General features: G+C 35.9%; 1 protein-coding gene across 3 annotated transcripts in view; it reads left to right on the forward strand.

The window, feature by feature from the left end:
- Positions 1-17,508, forward strand: part of NTRK2 (neurotrophic receptor tyrosine kinase 2) — a 101,728-nt gene that overhangs the window by 28,928 nt on the left and 55,292 nt on the right. For all 3 annotated transcript variants that reach the window (XM_053467011.1, XM_053467021.1, XM_053467030.1), the window contains 2 exons: positions 3,019-3,122; positions 3,790-3,889. In XM_053467011.1, coding sequence (XP_053322986.1) covers positions 3,019-3,122; positions 3,790-3,889 — 204 coding nt within the window. The remainder of the gene's footprint in view (positions 1-3,018; positions 3,123-3,789; positions 3,890-17,508) is intronic.

Raw genomic sequence — 17,508 nt, forward strand, 5'->3', positions numbered from 1 at the left:
TGATCACCACCTTCTTCTTGACTCGCTGCTACAGGCATTCGAGATGCAGCTCTCTCCTGGATCTCCTCATATCTGTCTAACCGTTCCTTCTCTGTCAGCTTCTCTGGCAAGACATCATCACCCCTTCCACTTTCGGTTGGCGTCCCCCAAGGTTCAGTACTTGGCCCTCTGCTGTTCTCTCTTTATACTTCATCTCTTGGCAAGCTAATCAACTTATTTGGCCTCGAGTATCATCTATATGCAGATGATACCCAAATCTAACTGTCTTCTCCTGATCCCTCTCCATCTCTCATGTTGCTTATTACCATTTGCTTGTCTGCTATTTCTTCATGGATGTCACAATGCTACCTGAAACTTAATCTTTTATAAAACTGAACTCATTATCTTCCCTCCTTCTATCTCCACTACCTGAATTCTCTATCAACATTAACAACAGGACAATCTCTCCTACTAACCAGGCCCGATGCCATGGGGTCATCCTTCACATTCAGATCCTGCCCCTTGCACCTAAAAAACATATCTCGCATCCGCCCATTCCTCACCCAAGAATTCACAAAAACTCTGGTTCATTCACTTATCATTTCCCGTCTTGACTACTGCAACAGTCTTCTGGTTGGCATTCCACTGTGCCGACTCTTTCCTCTGCAGTCGTAAATGCTGCTGTTAGGCTTATCTTCCTTACACGCCGCTCCTCTTCTGCTTCCCCACTCTGTGAAACCCTCCACTGGCTCCCTATTACCTTTAGAATTGAATTTAAAATCCTGGTAGTAACATATAAGGCCATCCATAACACTGCTCCTCCATACATTTCTGTCCTCATAAGCATAAGCATAATACTCTCCTACTCTATCCTTACATTCTTCTCATGGGCTAAGGCTCTCCTCTTCACTTATCATGTCTTCCTTTTCCCGTCTACAAGATTTCACTCGAGCTGCCCCATATCTCTGGAATCTACTTCCACCAAACCTTCAGGATTCACCCTCCCTCCCAACATTCAAGAAACATCTCAAAACTCACTTCTTCAGAGAAGCCGCACCATCTTAGCTGCTAGAACTTCCTTGCCACTGATACAACCACCACAATACCTCTCACCCTTTCTCTGTGTTATATGTTTGTCACCCCATTTCCTCAAGATTGTAAGCTTGTGAGCAGGGCTCTCTCCACCTAATCTATCGGTTTGTCTTAGTCTGTCAATTCTCATCTTGTCATACCCCTTGAATATATGTATTGTATTAAGCGCTGCGTAAATTGTCTGCAGCTTAACCATCAAAACAATTATTTCTTAGATTATTTATATTATTACTTTATAGAGAACAAATGTGTTCACACACTAGTATTGGTACATTTCAAAAAGCATACAAACTCCTAACATTTCAGATGGCCAAAAAAAAGGCACTTTTGTTTTGGAGAGTGAGGTTAGAGACATGCCTAGGGACAGGGCTTTATTAGGGCTTTTATGTGACCTCTTGATAGCTATGTAGCTGATTAAGGAATATTGAAGAATAATTTCTTTTAATTATACAACTGAATGTATAAAAACACTGTATGCTGTTTATATACACTCTAGTGTTCTTTTAAGGCCTGTACACTACTGTGAGAAAATGCGTGATGTTCTCAGTGTCGCATTAATCTTCAGTGCTGCCCTAGGCGTAAGTCAGACTGGTCCTGTCTGTTTTGCCCTTGGTTCAGCCAGCCTCTGAATACTGGGCAGTCCATTATAAATCTGGCCACTTGGCAACCCTATTATGAAGTGGGGTGACAGTAGTAAGAGAGAACTGTTGATTTTTTGTATACAGACACTTGCCATAAGCCCGTGTAACTAAATACCATGCAGAGAACTGCCTAAAAAATAGGTTGCGTAAAATTCTGTCTAACCAAAGCAGGTAAAGGATTTGAAAGTTAGGCCCTTCTGCGACATAGTAGGAAGAAACAGAATACGATAAATTGCCCCTTTACTGTATACATTGACCACTGACTGAACTTTTTGATGGGGTTATGACTTGCTGATAGGACATACTTTCTTATGCTTGTGAGAATTAATTTCTTATGGTCCAATTAGTGTCCTTGTTGGATAATACCAAAGCAAGAATGCAGCAGTGTAAACAAGAAGCCACCTTAGCCATTTGTAAATAGGAAATCTGAAAATAAACTTGCAAAGTTTTCTGATTGGCCGATGCTATACTTATTGATTTTGAGGTCAGCTTCTATCAGCTGCAGTAGGAACCCTACAGCGCATGTGCCAGAAGTGCTTTCTGTTTTCAGTAGAGTCAGCCAAGAGGTGGAGGAAAATAAGACACAAGTATCACTTTCTAATTCCAATACCTTAACAATGCCTGTACCAATGTGTATGCAATAAAATACACTGAGGTCTAAGCAAAATGGACTTTAGTATGTATAAAAAAAAAAAGAAAGAAAGAATTTTGAGGTCTAGACTGACATTTTATTTACAAATTGAAAAAAATAATTTTACTTAATTATCAGTTCCAAGAAACAAAACAGACTTGTCTGTGCATTTTCTGGCAAAAAAAATGTAATGAATACATAATGAAGAGAAAAATAAATTGATTTACGGGTTTGTGTGTTGTAAGATGTCAAACTGATTATTTGGTTTCAATTCCTCCCTTTTTATGTTTTGTTCAGACATGACCTAAAATTACATGAGAAACACGTAACCAGAACTTTACCTAATACTAGATCAGGTGTCACTATAAACATGCAATTAGTATTATAGTCTATTAAACCAGAGTAGCAAGCTTAATAATCTTGATGACAGAATGGATATTATAAGATGCAGGCATGTAAGGGTTAATTAGCTGGGTGAGCTAAAGTGTAGTGCCCAGCCAATTTGGTAGACTATGTGTAAATAATGGCGGGATCATTACATTTATTCACTGATGGCATGGACCATTGTCTTTGATATGTTGTTATAAAATGTCATTTAACTGTTTACTCAATTAGAACATCTGCACAGTTTCATATTTATTCACTCCAAAGCCCTCTTTTATTTATTTTTTTAAGATTACGAGACCACTTCAAATGATATCGGAGATACCAGTACAGATAATGGAAGTGGCGTCACATCTACGGATGTTTCCAATGAAGGGAATGAAGACAGCGTCACCGTAAGTGAATATACTATGTTTTCCTGGGTTTAAGTACTTATAGTGGTGTCGAATCACACCGACAATGATCACCCTATATAAGAGGAAGCTGAGATAGCTCTGGCTATGTGCAAACATACTTAAGGGGGAATTAGCGTGGATACCAACTACAGTATATACACAATATATCAAATAACACAAATAATCATGTGAAGCAGTCCCCAGACAGTGGGAGAAGTTATTCTTAATTGCATGAAAACAGTTGGATAAGGAACATGTTTTAGACCATTGAGAGATTGATGAAAATTATTATCAAGTTTAAAGGTCCTGTTCCACCAACCCCCTTTTTTCTCTAAATAGAGCATTAGAAACATGGATTCTTATTACTGTTGACCAACCAAACTCTTCTCAGTTGCACAAGATGATAGGGAGCACAATTAATGTTTTGTCATAGATTTAGTTATGGCCTTGGCGCCATGTGTCTCCTGGATGTCATATTAGGAATGCGGCACTTAACAAAAATACCTAAATCGGTGCAACAAATGTCAGTAGTAAAATGTGACTTTTGCTTTTACATTGTTAATTATTGAGGAATCCCTAACGTTTAGCATGTGCTACCATCCACTCTAGCATTTCGTTATTCCTAATTATTTGTAACAGTTGTTTATTAACATGATGTTTGCTACAGGTATATGTCGTTGTGGGCATTGCAGCTTTAGCGTGTACTGTTCTGGTGATAATGCTGGTCATCTTAAAGTTTGGAAGGCACTCAAAGTTTGGACTGAAAGGTAAGATACAGCGTTCTTTAAATACTTCTACTTCTACAAGCTGGTTTCTTTTGCTCTTTTTCCTGTCAACTTTAATGTTTTTTCTGTCTCTCTCTCTGCTGTTATCTTTTTTTTTTTAAAAGAAGCCATGATAAAATTCACAGTCCTCCCTTCTCAAAATTCTATGTGGTCTACCTTGACTGATGGCATCTCTTGCACCTGGAACTCAAGTATGAAACTTGGTCTTTGAGGGCCTCATGTTGGCTGTAGATTTAGAATTTGCAAGGCAAATGTGTTTCTGGACTGTGAGGACCTGAGCTGGGGACCAAGTCCTGTGACTGGGTTCTTTCTTTATTAGAAAAAGAGTTGTTGACGAATGGTTTTGAAGTTTTTTTTTTTAGAGCATAATTGTCTCTTGTGTTCTATGTTTTGGATAAGTTATTTTCCAATTTTAGATTAATGTTTGTTTATAGCATGTAAAGCAGTGCTTAAACCAACACAGACCCCTGAGCTGTTTATCAAACACTATTAACCTATTCATAGTGTATTAACTGCTTAGCATAGTATACTGCTGGGTTTTTTTTATTTTAGAGATCTCGGAGATTATAAACATAGAGCTTGGTGTATATTAGCAACCTGTGGAATGTTTTTGTGTTGAATATGGTTTACCAGTGTGTTTTAATTTCAGTGTTATCAATGTGCAGGGTTGTCTAGTAAGAGGTATACAAACTCTTTATCCGAAGGGTTGGAAGATCAGACAGAAACTGATCCCCTGAGAACTTAACTTGGAGTAGATAAGGTAGTACTTGAAATTCATACACTTAATAATAATAATTGCTTAATAATGGCAGATTATGGATGATATATATCATATATATATATAAATATATACCATGATATATATATGCCAAGCAGCACTTGTCAAAAACCAGCATACAATATGTGGAGTGCATGGGTGTTTAAATGGCCAATCGAGCGATCCTGTTCACCTGTGTTTGTCATCCATTCAGATGTGAAATTGATGTAATGAATTAATAAAATAAATAATAATATGATTTGTTTTACATCTCAACTGGGCACAGATGACAGCTAAATCTTTATATCTGTCATGGAATTCAGTGACAAGTGTATTGTTGCCCAATCTATTGTGCAATGGTTTTGTTTAATATATATATATATTGTCCAGAATAACATCTGTTTTAATTGTCCCTTAATTTCTGGATTGGTACCAGATTTGTGTTGGGGCTGAAATAAATTCTGAAGATGACATTTCATATAGGTAACAGGAAGGGCAAATCAGAATTGTTAAAATGTTTTTATTTGGCTGTTTTAATGGTTATTTAGGGGCATTTAGGTTTATGCTCGGGTTTAAAGCTCAATAGTTATTTTTGTAGCAATTAAAAACCATTTCTGCAACATATTGTCTGCAATCCTTCCTGGTGCCACTGGCTATACCGTACATGTCTGCAGGATGCTGCACCTTCATTATAATTATTGTTTTATATAGTGCCATCATATTCCGTAGCACTGTACAATACAAACACAATGGGTGTGGGTCATGCCAATAAAATCTCATCTAGGGCTGAATCATGCATGATACAGAGCCATCATGGCCCTTCTAGTTGTAAAGCCTTGTTAGTGTTGTAAACCCACAACACTTTCTTAATTTTGAGGGTAAGGAAAGAGAGGCAGGGGATTTTGATCCCAGTGGAGCAACTTACTCCTAGTAAAGGACCCCTAGAGCTGCCACCACCTTTTCAGCCCTGTCCTGTCTGGAAGAATACACCGCTGCCCTGTGCCCCCGTCATTTAGCCAACTGAGTTGAGTTCACACAGTTTGAATGTATATTTTAGCAGGTGAAGCACTGTATATTTTTGAAGGGTTTCAGAGCATACATAATTCTGCATTAGATCACTCTTTTGTTGTGTGAAGCATGTCAGCACTGGATATATTGTGTTTGTTCAGGGCGTTCGGTACTGAACATTGTTTCCAGTTGCTATTAACACATACAAAACTAAATTTTAGAACCTAAACCATACGCCAAGTTTGAAGTGAAGCAAATCACATTGGAACATAGCTATTTACCGGAATATTGAGATTAATGGCAGTGGGGTTATATTTTTTCCAAACAATTATTGAGTTCATAATATTTTAACCCACAGTTATGTTTTTCCAGTAAATTAATATAATTAAATGACGTATGTTCATCATGTAGAAGCATAGTGGGGGGTCAGGTCAAGGCTAAAAACATTGAGCAGTCTTTTTTTAATTTAGTTGGACTAACAGGATTCTCCGCTAACCCTGAACTTTATCAGCCTTGTCTTGTCTGTGTTTAAATTCTCTCACTGTATTGACCCTACCACATCTGCTGGGAAGTTGTTCCATTTATCTACCAACCTCTCAGTAAAGAAAAACATCTTTACAGTGTATCTAAGTCTCTGGCCGTCTAGTTTTTGATTATGACCTCTTATTTCTTCTCATTTCAAATAAAATTCTCTCCTTTGTTAAATTAAAACCCTCTCTCACTTCTCCATGCTACGCATATTGAGATATTAAACTAACTGAAATGATAACTTAGAACAGACCACATCATCCTTAACTATATTAACCCCTTTGTACAATATGTCTTCATGGTATGTTTTTTTAGCTGTAGCTGATAATCCTGCTTGAAATCAGATTCCTAGATACAATTCAAGTAAAAATATAAAACATGTTTATAGCCAAACCCTGAGTGATTGGCATACATAAGACATGCCCAGTATTTTATGGATACAGAACATGGAATTTAATTACGGTGCAGAGTAACTATGATACCAGCTGATGGGGGAAGAGGTACTTCTTCTGGCTAGTATCCAGATTTCAAAAGAGTATATCTGGATTAACGGTAATTTTCTGTTTGAGATTGGAGTTCAGGAAACATGCAGAATTTTAACAAGATAAAAGTCAGACTATTAACTTCTTATCAAGATATCTCCTTAAATTAGACTTTTACAAGTGTGTATTTCTAGGGCAGAGAAAAAAAAGGGCTTTTTTGTTTAATTTTTTTACCATCCGCTTTTCTCATTAGGTCTGTTCTACAAACATTTGAATATAATACATTATTATTAATGCTATATAGTATCAGCAGATATTGCAGCGCTGTACAGCGATGCTATTCGTGAGAATCAGACTTTTAAACAGAGACACCAGGTGTGAAGGGCCCTGATTGCTGGATCTTAAATTAGAGTCATCTATATCAAATATATAAGGCATTACTTGCATCTTTTTGGATATGTTGTTGACTACAGTACACATTTTATTTAATGGGGATTTTATCGAATGCATTTTCTTATATACCGCTAATAGAAAAGTGCTGTGCAATATCTGCTTAGCACCTAAACTACCGTGTCTTTCCTTAAACCAGTAACCCTAGAATAACTTAACACAAACTCAGCTTTTCTGTACGATGCAGAGCAGGTGACTAAATTTGAGATTCAGTCTTTGATGAGAAGAGCTCTATCACTGTGAGATCAGTAGCAACCTAAGAAGATTATGTGGATACAAACAGGTGAGTCATTTTCAGAGAAACCCTTCCCTTATTTTTGCTCAGTGTACACATCTGCAGACAATGTAATATATATAATAACAATTATGTAGTAATAGTATTACACTACAATTCATGTATAAAGTACCAGCAGATTCCATGATGCCATTACTCATGATTAACAATAACGTTAAAATGAACAATAACATGAAGACACATAAGACATACAGGTACAGAATGAAAAGATGGCCCTGATCTTGGGAGCTTACAATTTATTAGGAGGAATGAAACAGAAGGGACTGCTTGGATGAGGATGAGGAAATACACTTGCAAAAGGCAGTGGCCAGGATTTCTTAAAGTTGGCAGGAACAGGTATTTTTTTTATTAGAGTGAAGTTGTGAGGAGAGAAAGGAGTTGAGAGATAACAAAAAAAAGAAGAGAAGGAGAAAAACCATTATAAAAAAGGTAGAGCTTGTGAGAATAAATATCAAACAGAATACTTGATGCCAAATGGAGATGGTGTTGTAATTATCCTTTGGTTTAACTCCAGTGTAACTACATCTGTTCTTTTGTGATGAGTTCACTTTGGATGAGTGAATGAATGACATTAATCAAATAATAAAAATAACACAATGCTATATCAAAGTACACATATATTTTAACAAAACAGTGATTTCATTTCATTACATACCCTAAGCCAGACTCAATTCTTCCTTATTCCACTCTAGAGTTATGTCAAGTTTTCAAGATGTCATTTTCCTTTGATATTTTTTCCATCCCAGTGACTTGGATAGCTTTGTAAATTACATTATAACAATCCTTTGGTATGCACCGGTTCTTTTTTGTGCGTGAAAATATCTTAACATTTTTTTCTGGATCAGGGCTCATTATATGTTTTCCTCTCATGTGTTATATTCTACAAGCCTTTAACTCCCCCATCCCAGGTTTGCACTTTCCATCAGTTATGACACAACCCTGATTCCTTGGATTTATCTTTCCCTGTAGATTGCAGGAGGAAGAAAAAAATGTGGCAGAATCCTCGTAATATTTATTTTATGTTTAAGAACTGCGTTTTTTTTTTACCACGCTGAAAAAAAACTAATCACAAAATTTTAAACATGATCATAGGAAGGGAAATTTAAGGCACACCCTTGAGAATTGCAGCCTGGACGCAGGTTCGTATTAAAATATCATATTCCCGACACCAGATGTGCATTGATACCTATAATAAATGAGAAAATGAGATATCTACCCATGGATGAAAACAGTTAAAGAAAGAAGTGATTAAGGGAGGGAAGCAGAGTGGTAGTCCATAGCAGAAGCTGACCGAGAATCATTGAAGTCTACAGCAGCTGGAACGGTATAGGTTTCAACTGATATGACAGATTTTTGGGGGAATTGTAGACCCGATCCTTCAAATCATGGCCTAGATTAAAGGTTACTTCTTTTCAGCTGGCAAAGTACATCCAAGCTGGAAAGATCTTGAAGCCCTTTTTTTCATTTGAACTTTTTATGAGGTTGACACAGAGCATTTTTAAATATTTAAGTACTCCCCAAAGGACTGCAGTAAATGTGGTCAGAGCTAGGTCGAGGTTTAATCTTCTCCACTGGAATTAAGAAACACTTTGCAAACGATCACGATCAGGTTCTAAAGGAGGACGATGATTTGCCACTGTTAATGTTTTCGCTTTATTTGGTGGATGTCATGGCACTTGGTATAAATTTGTCAGTATTTTTTTTTTTAAAAGCAGTATATTCTCTCCGGTTTGTTCAAGTATCCGTAGAGAGTTCAAAACGATTGTTTTTATATTTATTTTTGCGTGGAAATAACAGTTTTACAGATTTATAGATACGTAATATATAAAACTGGTTTTAAAGCACTTTAATGCCTATAATAGCTGTTACTTTTAAATTAACACTTTTCTCTACATGCCAATGTTTTGAGGAACTTCTTCAGAATCCCTACTATTCATTCTCAGTGCCCCCCCCAGGGTCCTTTGCCTCCAGGAGATGCATTCAAGCAACAAGTGCACATATCTGTGATATACTCACCACCTTACCAAACATGGCCCAAATAGCAGAGCACCGTGGGGGTGCAGTTTGAAGCTTTCAAACTGCAGCTTTAAAAAAAAGCTAATTGTCCTTCTGCCCCCCTTATGTGTAAAGAAGACAAGAAGTAGATTCAAGTATTTGAATAATCGAGTAGATCAAGTATGCGGTGTTCCCACTGCCAATTAAGCGTGCTTGGTTATGTGATATCCCAGCATGCTGGAGGAATTGCTGCACAAACCTCCACTCAAAAACAGTTGAGTTGGAGTGGATCCCACTGGGGGAATTTGCTTTGGACCTCGTTGTGTTTAAAGACGCCCTGATATCAATGAGCGGAAAGATTCAACTCTTCTTCAATGGCAGAGCGGCTTAAGAGAGCAGATGTTGACAGATGTTTGCCTTATACAACTTATAATTCCTCCATAAATGTGATCTGGATGTTTTTGTTGTTGTTGTTTTTTAAACCCTGTTGAAATAAGAGAGGGACAAGTAGTAAAGACCAACAAGTTTATGACACCTAGCAAAGTCAAGGTCAGAAATAAATGCCTATATATTAAGAGGGGTCCTACAACAGGGATCCTGTTGTATATCAGAATTCTAATTCAATACAACAGTGGCTGATTAAGAATTCCTGCTTCCCAAAATGTCATGCCTTTAGCAATGTTTGCCTACATAATTACCTTCTTATTTTCCAAATCAAAGCTAGGTATTTATATATATTAATGTCTTTGGAACATAACACTAGGTTCATGAGCTGACACTTCACTCCGAGAGACTGACTGGTGGTCTGAGAAACAGTTACATTTTTAGATTTCTCTTAAGTAGCTCATATTTTAGCCAGCTTTACGTGTGTGGAATGGGGGTGACATGTTTTATTCAGCAGGCACGGAGCAGGAAATATAGTTGCTATGGCAACCTTCCTGACACAGACACATACGCTTTCGGAATACAAATAACTGTATAGAAACCTTTTTCAGAAATAAAAGGAGATTAGCATGATGTATCCAGGTGCCTTATGGGGGAGAATCACTGAGGCAGAATAGGAAGACATTTCACAGAAATATAGAACCCCATGCATTGTTGGAAATACATAATAACTTAATTGCCCAATCTGCGTTTTCATAGTCTTCTTGGTATACAAATCCGCACTTTTAACAGAATCACCCTACAGCAATACACCCCTCACTGGTATACAAAGATCTGACAGACAACCGTGGTTAATTGAGCAAAGCCCCAAAACGTGATTCTGGTGCAAAGTTTGAAGAGAAGTCTTATCACCATAGCAACCACTGTTATCTTCTTGCTGACTGGCCAAATACAGTCTGTCAGGGGTCATACAGATAGAGGTGCGCTAGGGGCCCAATTAGCATTAAGTAAGGCCCAGTTGGGAGCCAGTAAACCATTTAAATTGAGGCCCAGTAGCTGGGTTTTTTTAAAAAAATATCAGATTTGACATAATATGATGAACCCATATGTGACATATGAGCCGTTTCTCAAAACATAAGTATTATCCCGTTTAATCTCTGCTAAGAGTGAATAAAAAAAGGCAAATTTTGCTATGAGAGTAAACATGGGATTACAGATACCTATCTGGGTATGAAGACTGCCTTTAACTGCAGTCTCAAGAGCAAAAGCAGTCATCTTGTTCAGGAAAAAGCTTAATTAAACATGAATAATTTCTTCTTATTAAAATATATTTCTTAGCTAGTGCTCTGCCAATAATGTAATGTAACATTTTAAGCTTTATAACCATTTAAACTGCACTAAGGCGGCCTAAATTAAATTTGCTATGTACCAGACTCAATTGATGGTTAATGTTTAATTAACAGTACATTTTGAAAATGAGATGTAGTTAGTTGAGGTTTAATGGCTTCCTTGTGATTGTTTGCATTACATTTCGGGCAAACAATCACAAGGATCCTAAAATAGCTGCGTCTAAAAAACAATGAGATTTAAATTACTCCTCATAGAATACAATTGTAATGGAAGCGGCTCTTCTGTTTAAGGACCACAGATATGCGAACCGATGACATCACAGTTTCCCTAAACTATGACCTACATCGTTCTTAGGCAAGCTGCAACAGTCTGAGAAGAATGAGATTTATAGTTTACAATAATAATTTCTTGGAATTTCCCTATTTATTAGGTAGTCTTGTATGGTTGTTAAATATAGTGGTATGTATACTTTTGACATTTAACCCTTTTAATGCCCCGCAACAGCTGTTGGTTATCGCTGGTTAAGAGACAATCAACCAGCTTTTAGTGAACATCATTATCGTATAATGTTACAGGGGAGAGTCTGCTGGATGTATAATTTTGTGCAGACTACTCTCGGACTATGTGTTACGACGCGCATACCTGAATTTCTGCTTGTATATAATCAATAGTTTGTCAATCATAACCACTAATATTAATCATATAAAATATAGTATGCAATATGTCAAATAGGAGTCATGCAATGGGAGGTGCCATAGTTATTAAAGATTTAAAAAGGTCTGGTGACCTTGCTTTCTTTTTGGCCAGCACATACAGTGATCAATTCTTCTGTTGAAGGTTGCTGCTAATGTTTGCTTTTTACTTAAAAAAAAACAACCAAAAAAACTTGCTGTTCCTGTTCTGATTTAGAATCAGATGCTTAGAATAAATAAAATGTTTGGAAGGCAGTCTATAAATTATTCATTTATAAAAGAGTACGTGATTATTCTCATCAATTTTTTTACGTAATCCACCTACTTTTCGTCAAATCAATTGAGTTGAACTGATAAAGGTTCCTTAATTTGAAACCTGTTCTTTTTCCGCCTTCTAACGTTTTTTTACTGTCTAGTAACGGTACTACAACAACAAAACAACAAAAATAACTACCAGTTACACAACTGTAATTGAAACATTATAAGAAAATGTTGAATTTATTCTGGTAGGCCCATGTGAACTTAAAACAGGTTTATCCTTTGTATGGTTGTTGTTTAAATATTGTCTGGGCAACAGATCATAAAAAATGAGTAGTTACTACAAACAGTAAAAGGTGAACCAGTGTAACATCTGAAAAACATTCTTCAAAAAGGATTGTAATATTCCCATAGGCAAAACATAGACATCTATGTAACAGTTGCTTGATCAATGCTGTATATATTTAAAGGAATAAAGACCTAAATGTGTCAGTGTATTTGGAGTAAAAATGCTTATTCTTAATGGAAAATTTTAATAATTATGCAATGTTGTAATCCATGTTAACTTTAAATTAATCATCTGATGCAGATCTGATCTGAATCGGTCTGATGTGTTGATTCTAAGATCTCTACAACTGCTTCTAAGTGAAATCTCTTAATTTGGTTTTATTCAGAAAGTAAACGATTTTTGTCTCATTTAAAGAAAAATCTATAGAAAAACGTTTTTTTTTTACGTTTTATTTATCAGCGTTTCATTTCTCCCCCATTCTTCCATTGTCCTGAAGTAATAAAAACTGTGAGCAGTATAGAAATGTTTTTCCAGAACATGGGGTAGACATTGAACTAGAACCAAAGGTCTCCCACAGTGTCATCATTTTAGATTTATCAAGCATATTAATGGGTATTTTGACATTTCATTAACCATGGGAGAACAGTGAGTTACTTTCTAAGGATTAAGTCCACTAGGTTCTCAAACCAAATAAGAGTAGTATGGTATTTTTTCAGCGGCTAAAATAAGTCCTAGGGTCTAGGATTTGAGTTTAACAAGTATTTGTATATGAGATGGAAATTATTTATGTTGTATATGATGTCACCATTATAAATATTCTACACCTGTTCAGTCTGATCAGTCTGAGCAATTGTGTCATGTATAGGTGAATATATGTGCTTGTGGGTAATTGTATAGAAACATGAAATACTAAAACACATGTTGTGTGCCTGGTTCCACTTCCTTGCTAGTTTGTTTTGCCCCTGAGTTCCTATCTTTAGTATACTGAGGTATTAAATTGGAATGGTGACGGGTGCCAAAACTTATGGTACACCCTGATTCAGGCGGTGTATACTAAGGCTGGTGAGTCGAGCCATTTACTTAACCCTTTCATTCTTGAGGACTAAGGTTATGTGTAAAAAAAAAAGTAATTCTGGTATAAAGTTTGAAAAGTGGTCTTATAACCATAGTAACCAAGCTTTTACAGCTATCTATATTACTTTTTATATATAAATCCTGCTTTCTTGTTTTTTGTAACTGTAGATTAACACATAATTATCAGAAAGATATTTGAGCAAAATACTACGTGGCGAGGGAGGCCCTATATGAAGCATACGGTAGAGATTAACAAGGAGGACATAATATATGCTGCTTTATGTATTTCATTTGAAGTTGATGGTTACAGCAGGTAACCAAGCTACAGATGTATGACTATTTGTGTAAATTAAAAGCAGGATCTTACAGAGACATTTGTTGCTTCTTAGATGGTGGCCAACGTTTGAGGGTCTCTGGATTCACTCTGCTGTTGCCATATTTTGCAAATATTTTGTCATATCATTCAAGGGGCCTGTTAATTTTACAATATTTTACATTTAATAAATAAAATGACAATAGAGTTTTAGAAAATTTGGTGCATTTGTTTCAGTAATGATAAATTTATAAATGGACTAAGTTACATGTGATATGTTTGCCTGTAACTATAACTACTAAAACAGAGTTGGATTACCATAGCTTTTCTTTTGAGAAAGATAGGCAATGAATTGTAAAAATGTTTGGAACTCACAGGTATCCTTATAATTACTGACTTAGCTTAGACCATCCTATAGTAAAACATGGAAAATTAATATTACTGATGTCACATGGCTTTACTATCCCTCAATCACTACTGAACATTTAATGCAAACAAACAAAGGAGTTATAGCCCCTAATTCTTTATACCTACTAGACCTGTGCATTCAGATTTGTATGAATTTTAACAAAATTTGCCAAGTTTGCTAGTTCATACCAATGTCTGAAAATGAGGAGGGGCCCCAATGAAACAAATGAAAACAAAGCAGAGAGCTCAGAAATGTTGTTCTCTGGAGACAGGGTCACAGAAGCGGTCGGTGGAGAAAGTATGCAGACATTTAGAGTGAGTGAATGAGAGTGTGAAAGAGTGTGAATGAGGGTGAGTAACAATGAAGTTTGTTTCCGAATGGAAAAAGCCCTCCGAATTTCATCACAACCAAAAGGGCAGAAAACGAATGAACCAAACACAAATTGTTTTGATTTTGTTTTGAAAAAGTACAGTCCAACTCAGTCTGTAACTGCCACTTTGATAGTGTTAACCACTTACAATCTTCATTTGTTAATTAATTATATATTTCATCATGTTTATAAGTGTTGTGCATCATTTAGTAAATTGTTTATCTTTTCCCACAAGAAATTAACTAAATTGCGAGAAGAGACTCTGAGACCATAATTTAGATGCAATTAACCTGATACTTTATTTCTTTTGGTTGGCATTCACTGTAGAACAATAGAGCACGCACTCCCAGTACATAGCTGACAGCACATAACTGTTTGCAGACTCTTAATGATAATATAATTTAATTTTATTTTGTTTAGAGCTTTAAGTTAATGTGTCATCACCTCAGAGTTTTGAGGAACCATATTGTTTACAATGGCTGAATAGATTTCCACATATGTTATTTTGGCAAATGTACTGTTACAAATATATTTTTGGTGTGGGTCATAGCGACCTCTTCAGATTTTCTGATAATATTGTAGTGTGCGGGCTGCTAAATTCATTTACATATCATAAAGACTTTGTCCTAAATTTGACTTAACCCGCAATTACCAAAAGCTAAACTTGAACTTCTTCAAACTAACAAAACACGAGAGATCAATGAACTCTCCAGTTGCAAACAAACTCCTGACTTTTGTGATTCGCCACAAGTTCATTCAGCACTGAGCTCAGCAGGGAATGAATTTAAGAGTTGTGTTTCCCGAAAGTCCAGCAACATTCCATTTCCATCAACTTGCCAGGGTCTAAAGTAACAAGGAGATCCAGGTCAGCTTCCTTTCCTTTGGTGAATGGATATCTCAGACATATTTATGACATGAATGCATGTTGGTAAATCATAAACAATAGCAATAGAAGCTACATTGGACTACTAATGTTGCTGTATTAACAAGACACAAAGGTCTGACAACTGTTGCCAAATTGCAAGATAGGAACATATGAGATTTTAAATGGGCATTTTAATCTCCAGCCTCTTAATAACAAGTAATCACTAGAGGCAGGAGGGTAACTGCAGTCAGTATTATCAAGGCAAGAAATAACTATTGATCTGAACGGACTTTTCAGCACACTTTAGTAATTGGTAGTTGCCAGAGCTGCCAGAAAATCCACGCAAGAAGCCATATATATTGAATTTACCACAAGCAGATCAATTATACTTGGAATATCATGTCTATGTATTAAGTAGCATCTTACTGAGTATATATTTTCTGTCTTTTTATGTAAAATTGCAAGTATAAAAACTTGTTGGGCATAATTTGTAAATTGGAGCAGTGGAGGCTAGACCATGGCGAGTTATTACGCAATTGCAATGGATTTTACACTAGACCACTGCAAATATGGTCCCCATTCAATAACAAAAGAGTTATGGATATTCTTCTTCATGATTGCTTATACAGTGAATTCACAGTAGAAGAGATAATGCAATATACCCAGACTAAGTCAAGCAAGAGCCCCCTGTTGTTGCTAAAAGGAAACAAACTATGTGTTTAAAATGAAATCTTATTTTAATATGTTAACAATTGATTTTCTTAAGTATTGTCTGATTTGACTTAATGCTTATATAGATTATGCATCAAGATTATTCTGTCAAAATGGCATAATGTGATGTGCAAATCCTTTAAAAGATACTGATTCAACAAAAAAAGCATATGCAGTTATGGTTTTGATCACTATAATTATAATTTAATCCTTTGGGGATTAGAGTATTTAAAGTTCAACAAATGCCCGCAAAACTGTACAATATAAATTGGGTATGGCCATAAAATCAAACTCTTTTCTGTACTGTTGGTTCATGTTGTAGTGCTTGGGTATTCAATGTTTTAAACGGTTTACTCTTTTATCTGGAGACAAATAAGCAGAACACCCCTGTGTGACATCAACAATGCAGACATAGTACATTTTCAGAAATAATATTAATAATATATTACAAAGTTTCTGGATAACAGCCATGTTCAGAGTAACATGCCATTAAAATATTAGTTCCTTGTAGATGACTTAACTTTTTAAAGTGCCCATAAGTCAATGGAGGATTAGCCATAGATACTCAAGGACTCGGAAGATGAATGAAGAGGTGACTCACATAGTAATATTTGTATTGTCTATTTTATTTTTTATTTCTAACAGCAGCAAAGTATTGAAGATACATGGTCTACGTATCTTTAAACACATAAAAGGAGAAATATAGGAATATACCTATTCCTACCCATCTGCCATATTTATTGCCACTTATTCCCTAGTGTTGTCATGATATTGGGAACCCTGACCCTGCTGAGTTCTGAGGCCACCAAGTCATGCGCTAGTAACTGTAGAATGAGAAATAAAAGGATTTCTAAAAATCAGAATGCATGCCTACAAATCAGATCAATAAAACCTGTTTAAAAAATCCATGGCCCTTATACCCTATACAACAATGAACTACATGACCCTGCCACATGTACATTCTGCATATAAATGTAACTGATAGCTTCTTGTTAACTTATTTGTGTATGGCTGATACGATAATCAGTTTGTTCAATGATTTACAGATTATTCCAGTCTAATAAGCAATATAGCATTAACATCAAATGTCATAGAAAAGTCATGAAAACAAAAAAATAATGTTAAAACCCCCCACAATTCGTATTTTCCATGTGTTAAGAAAAATATAATAAAAATCAATAGTTGTTACTGGAACTTTTTCTTTTTTCATCCAGAAACAGTGGTTACAAATACGTTTATTGCACAACACATAAAAGATGAGTACGTTATTACACCATAACTACATCATATACATCAATAAGGACAATAAGGGTATCTTATAGTCCAGCATTGGCCATTTGGAGACCTGTGGTCATATATATCCCTTAACAT

Source organism: Spea bombifrons, chromosome 1 (assembly GCF_027358695.1).
Source record: "Spea bombifrons isolate aSpeBom1 chromosome 1, aSpeBom1.2.pri, whole genome shotgun sequence".
Lineage (NCBI taxonomy): Eukaryota > Metazoa > Chordata > Amphibia > Anura > Pelobatidae > Spea > Spea bombifrons.